Here is a 6,171-nt window from a genome sequence, read left to right on the forward strand (position 1 = left end):
TACAGGCACATTATTTAAACCTGCTTGATTACTTATTAGCAAAGTAGATGTATTAGACACAACCTATATTAAAAAAAGATAGAAGTAGACCTAAAAAGATTTGGTAAAAAAATATTTGAAATTATATTTTTTATTATATTTAAATTAAAATTGGACTTTTAATAGGATATTAATAGAGAAAATTTTATTTGACCTCATGTATTCGGAGTTAGAATTTCTCTTAATGAAGGTTTGTTGTGTTTGTTGTAAATCTAATATTTTTTAAAGATTTTCATTATATATAATTCATTCATGTTTATTAAGGCACATTTTTTGAAAAATAAATAAATAAATAAACCCATCACACGGATTTGGTCGTTAGGCCATCGAGCATGGAGGCCTAGACCAGGTGATTGGTTCCATCGCCGGCTTCTTCCACTATTCGTCTTTGATCTTCATAAATACCACTTGCCACTTTATCGGAGAACACGCAGAGGGAGAGAGAGAGAGAGAGATGGCAAAGATGGGAAAAGGAATATTGGAGTTGAACCTCTTCGATGCCAAGGGACTCAAAGACACCGATTTCTTGGGTGAGTGTAGATTTCCCCAACTTATTTTTGTTTTTGAGGAAACCCTAGCCTTTTATCTCCAAACTATGAGTTTTGGTTGTGATTTTTCCTTTTTTTGCCCCAAAATTTTCTAATAAATATTTTAATTTGTCTTGAATGGGTGCAGGGAAAATTGATCCTTATGTGGTGATGCAGTATAGGAATCAAGAACGCAAGAGTAGCGTCGCCCGAGGTTTTTGTTCTGAAATTTCTAAATCTTTGTTTAGCAAGCTCATTTGTTTCTCTTTTCTGGTAATTTTTTTAATAAAATTTACAAGGGGATATTAGATTTGTTTTAAACACAAACAATTTAAACTGAATCCCTGAGAAATAAATACGATCAAATCGATCATATTTACTGGGCAATAATTTGTGAAGGAGCAAGAACTATGAAGCTATCAACTTTACTTAAAACCAAACAAATTGATTGCATTTCTTCCTTTGTAACTCCCCAAATTTCGGTAGACACATTTAGAGTATATAATTGGCAGCAATAGATTGATAAATGAAGGCTTAATGCGAGCGTAAACAGTGTTGAAGATTGAAAGCTGATGGAAAAATGGCTGTTTAGGACTGTGGCTTTTTTTTAGGACTGTGGCTTATTCATCTATCACAACTGGCCTAAATTTACTTAATGACAAAATAGTTTCTGATCGTGCAGAGGAAATTATGTTGTGATTCGTGAATATATTGCAATCAAAATTTTCTCCTAATTGATTCTGATTCAAACAAGATCAAGTGGTATCAAGAGCTTCTTTTTTTGGGTCTAAAATGTATGTTTTGTTTTGAATATTGAACCTTTGCACAAAAAACGATGCCTTACCATAAGATTAGCTTATTCATGGCATAGGGCCTATTTTCTTTTATAAAAGTTTGATATAAAACTAATATATTACCTGCACAATAATTCTCTTGTGCTTGGCTTTAATGGAGCAATGAAGTAATTTTAATTTACTTCTTAGTTTATTTTCTTAGCATATCTACCATGCCAAAAGATATTGGTCACTCGCTATAGAAGTTGATGCTTTAGCTTATGAAGCTTCTGTGCAATGGGCTTGGCAAAAAGCGATAAAGCAAAAGACTGATAAAATCTTATTACCTAAAGTGTAAGACAAGTATGCCTCTACAAATCATACAAATTCCATAAAGTATGCAGATGAAACCTAAACAAATATGTCATTCAATTATTTATTTGAATTCGTTTATACTCACCCAAAAGGCAAGATTAATAAATTACCGCCTGTAGGTGGCCTCAGTAGGTTCCGCTGCCAAGCGTTCCCTTTAGAGTGGCGGCGGTAAATACCCTCATTCCAAAATAAAAAATAAAAATGACCAATGATCTTGCTTAGGTTGAGTGAAATTTTGATAATTTTTGCTACATCTCCATCTCTGGTGCCCATATGTCATACACACATTCAAAAATATAGAATCTTGAGTAGTAGAAAAGAAGCGCCTATACCTAACAATTTGAGTGAAATATCCAAAACTATAGTTATTGTTTTTCTATCTTTCCACACATATCTAAAGACTGGAAATCATTCTTTAAGAGATGAACTTGGCCGTTCAGTTTTCATTACATTTCACTTTTAGCCCTCCCTTAGAACTTTGGATTCTCTTAGAAAAAATCAAACATAACTTAGTTATTACTTAAACAAGCTTATTTTTTATTGACAGCAGGACAAGGCAGCAACCCCAAATGGAATGAGACGTTCAAGTTCTTAGTGCAGTATCCAGGCACGGCAGGCATCCCTCACAAGATCGTCCTCAAAGTAATGGACAAGGACACCTTCTCTGCTGATGATTTCCTTGGTGAAGCAACGTAAGTACTAAAATGGCTTCATTTGATAATATTATGGTATTTTATGGTCACATGAAATAAAATCATCATTTTTTTTACATAATAGATGAGTTTTTTCATCATTATTTCCCTGCGCTTATGAAGTAACAGAAGATACATGGACCGGATAAGAATTTCTAAAGCTTATTTATCAAACAAATGAAAAGAGTATTTTGAAGAAAAGAGAAAAGTCTTATCAATATCAAAGTTTAAGGCCTTGTTTGGTTTGGAGAAATTGCAACAAAGGAGATGAAAAGGAAATTTTAATGAAAATGATAAGGAAAGTGAATCAAAATTTGTTTCACCTCTCACTTATTTGGTTGAGTAGAAATCGAAGGGGAAAATATTTTTCATTTCTTGTTTGGTTGAGCAGAAATTGAGTTTTCATTTTAAAAAATCTCTTTCTTGGACAGGGAATTATAAATGGAAATGTGCACTTGTCTATATTTCTTGGGTTCCCATTTCCTATCAATTACATCGGAACTAAACACCCAATGGCTTATTGTGAATTAAAAAAACATTTACATTTTCTACAATTCTTTCAAACCAAACATAAGAACCTTGATTATTAAATTTCTTCAGCTTGCGACTCATGGAATTCTTTTAATGCAGTATCCATGTTGAGGACTTGATCTTGCTTGGCTTTGAGAAGGGAGTTGGAGAGATGCATCCTTCAAAATTCAACGTTGTTCTAAATGATCAAACTTACAGTGGTGAGATACGTGTGGGACTCACCTTTACCCCCAAGGTATTTAGAATTCTCCAATATTTGTTGGCTGGTTGTTAAAGTGTGCTAATGATTGATCTCAAGTCAATTATACCTTGGCTCAAGGTCGCTCAAAATCATTCAGACTTCTTTGTGACAGCTTTCTTCCTGCTTATTAAAGCGTCTTTCTAGTAAAATATTTTAATTATTACTAAAAAGCCGCATAAAGAAGTAGGAAGAAAGCCATCCCAAATAAAGCCTCAATCTGATCTTAAGCCGATTCAGGTCTGGTTATAATTTGGCTCGATCCGATTTTAGTTCGAGTTAGGCATAACTCAGTGATATCTATTCAAACTTTGATTTAAGCCAAAACCTGATAGGATCTTGGTCGATTTTCAAACTCCTATGATAAAACCTTAGCCCACCAAACATATAAAAACCCAAACTTATATAGATTCATGCATATGAATGCATAGATGTATACATACATTATCAATTAATATACATTTTGATTCAATGTTGAGCTAACTCAATCCTATCTAAGTTCAATTCAATTCAAATTTAATCCGAGCCAGGTTTACCTCATTACTCAGCTCATTTAATTCGATTGTAGTCAAAATTGATTTGATTTTTGTGTTGATCATCGAGCCAAAATCATAACCCCACTGTTTTTCTAGCTGGGGAGATTTTCTTACATACTTTGAAGTATTCTTATCACCTGCAAAAATCTAATGCTGGAACTCAATACAGTTACAGTTGTTATATTTAGGCTTCATTTGGGACAGTTTTGAGCCACTATTTCTTTACGATTTTAAGAGATTTTTGTATTTAAAACAGATTTACAAAATAATAAAAAAGCCGTTTCAAACGAAGGCTTGCTGAAGATACTTATTTTTGAATTTCACAGCTAATATATTTCTTCCCATTGGCACTTATAATTTGCTCTTTGGTTCTTGTTGATTTCACAGGTAGAAGTAGAAGTGGAGGGGGAAGAACTCGGAGGGTGGAGAGACAGCTTCCATCATCATTGAGAACCTTATAGTTTCATATTTTATGTTGTTCTAAGGCTGCTTCATGTTTCACGTAGTAGTTACTGCGTTCAGTTATTTTAGGTTTCAAAGCTTATTAGGACATTTGCAAACTCGTGTATTACACAGCCTTATAATCGAGTTACTCGAATTTTTATTATTCTATAATTTTTTTTGGACTCAACCCTAAAAACTCGCCAGTATCTTATTGGGGTGCGATCTTATTAGGGTGCGATCATACCAGCACCAGTGCACCAAATCCCATCAGAACATCATAGTTAAACGTGCTTGGGCGAGAGTAGTACTAATGGCTGACCTCCTAGGAAATTCTCGTGTTACACACCTTTAAAAAAAAGGCAATATCTTATTGGAACACACATATCATTGAAAGGGCAAAATTGGGTTTAAATTGTTCGATCAAAATTTTGATTAGGATGAATTTTAAAATTATTAAATTTGTATTGAGGTGATTGATTTCTCATATGATTTATTTCAAATAAATTTAAATTTGATCAGAATATTTTAACTTAAAATTGAATTGGGTTCTTGTATATGAAAAAAAAAATTATGTGAGGATATTTCTACTAGAGTTTAGTTTTGATGAGTTTTAAAATTATATTAAAATAAATACAATATTAAAATTTATTGATTTTTTATATATATTGCATAAATCTCATAGCAAATTTAAAAGTATTAAATTTTTTTTTTGGGAAAACTAAAAGTATTAAATTTTGTTCCTTGATAATTTTGGGGTAGATGGTGTGGTTTCTAATGTTTGGAAGAAAAACTTTGGTGTAGAATAAGACCATTGGAGGCTTGATAGGCTAGTTTGATGTGAATTTAATTTAATTAACAAATACACCACCAACAAAATGCTATCAACAGGTCCTTTAATTGCCACATTCTAATTAAACATGTACTTAGTTTCATTACTAGTTGTGATTGATGTTGGAGGATCCTCATTCATCAAGACTATCAACTCCATGAGAATCCTCATTGAAGTCATCAATCAAGACCCTAAACCTCAGGCGCTGCAATTATAATAGTGAAAGATAAATTTATGCCCCTCAAATTGGCTCATGGTGTGTATTGACATTGCTTTTGACCACGGGCAAAAAAGTTAAGGAAAGTCAATTTTGATAAAAATGGCATGTATTAGCCTTCTCTGCAATGATATGTGTCAACATTGTGTTGATAATGTGTGTCAACCTTCTTGGTAAAGTTGAGAGATAAAGTTGATGGACATTTGCATTGTTTAAGATGTTGGGGAACAATGGTCAAGCAAAGTGGGTATGGTGATTATAGTTAAACAAATGTTGTTAGATGATGGCTATTGAGTATCAGTGATCCAGTGGCCAAGTGATGATAATCAGATGATGATTGTGGAGTGATAGTGGTTGGATGATTTTGGTTTAGCGATGATGGATGATGGCCAGATGATGTTAGTTAAGCGACTATAGTTAGGCAATGACGGTTAGGCAATGTTAATCGAGTGATTGTGGTCATGTAATGTTGGTTCATGGAGGTCATCATTGGTGCCAACCTTGGGTAGCACTCTCTCAAACTCCACCTCAAGGCCTAGCTATATGCCCCCTTTTATGTGAATAATTGGGCATGCTAATATATTTTTGGGCCAATGTTCTAATTATTTCATAGGAAATCTCCAAAATTGCATGAGATGACATATGTTGATTCCCTTTATCATAGACAAGTTTTTAAGCATTTAAGCATTGCAATGATAGTTGAATCAAGTGATCATTGGCTTGGTAGATTTTTCTCATTGAGACACTCATTTTAATTATATGCAAGCAATATCTTAAGATTGTTTGTTCCTTAAAAAAACTACTATGAAGTTTTTAATTATATTTTGACTGATTAATTTAGGTCCATTTGGATTTGAATATTAACACTTTTAATATATTTGGACAATAAATTGGTTGAAAATGGTGTTTAAGAGTCTGCTTGGGACAGTTGCAGCATTTTATAAAGTTGGTCGTGAAATTATTATAGGAA

General features: G+C 33.1%; 1 protein-coding gene and 1 pseudogene across 2 annotated transcripts; both read left to right on the forward strand.

Annotated features, from left to right (window-relative positions):
- Nucleotides 1-346: 346 nt before the first annotated feature.
- LOC110108409 (elicitor-responsive protein 1) lies at nucleotides 347-4,326 on the forward strand. Of its 2 annotated transcripts, none has more exons than XM_020839036.2 (5): nucleotides 347-569; nucleotides 715-780; nucleotides 2,262-2,406; nucleotides 3,037-3,172; nucleotides 4,099-4,326. In XM_020839036.2, the coding sequence occupies exons 1-5, from the start codon at nucleotides 494-496 to the stop codon at nucleotides 4,159-4,161; spliced, it is 486 nt and encodes a 161-aa protein (XP_020694695.1). In that variant the 5' UTR covers nucleotides 347-493; the 3' UTR covers nucleotides 4,162-4,326. The 2 variants fall into 2 exon arrangements, with proteins under 2 accessions (XP_020694695.1, XP_020694696.1); XM_020839037.2 differs by having other exon boundaries at nucleotides 2,265-2,406.
- Nucleotides 4,327-4,385: 59 nt separating this feature from the next.
- LOC114580744 lies at nucleotides 4,386-4,502 on the forward strand (annotated as a pseudogene).
- Nucleotides 4,503-6,171: the final 1,669 nt, after the last annotated feature.

This window comes from Dendrobium catenatum, unplaced genomic scaffold (assembly GCF_001605985.2).
Source record: "Dendrobium catenatum unplaced genomic scaffold, ASM160598v2 fragScaff_scaffold_1221, whole genome shotgun sequence".
In the NCBI taxonomy this organism is placed as follows: domain Eukaryota; kingdom Viridiplantae; phylum Streptophyta; class Magnoliopsida; order Asparagales; family Orchidaceae; genus Dendrobium; species Dendrobium catenatum.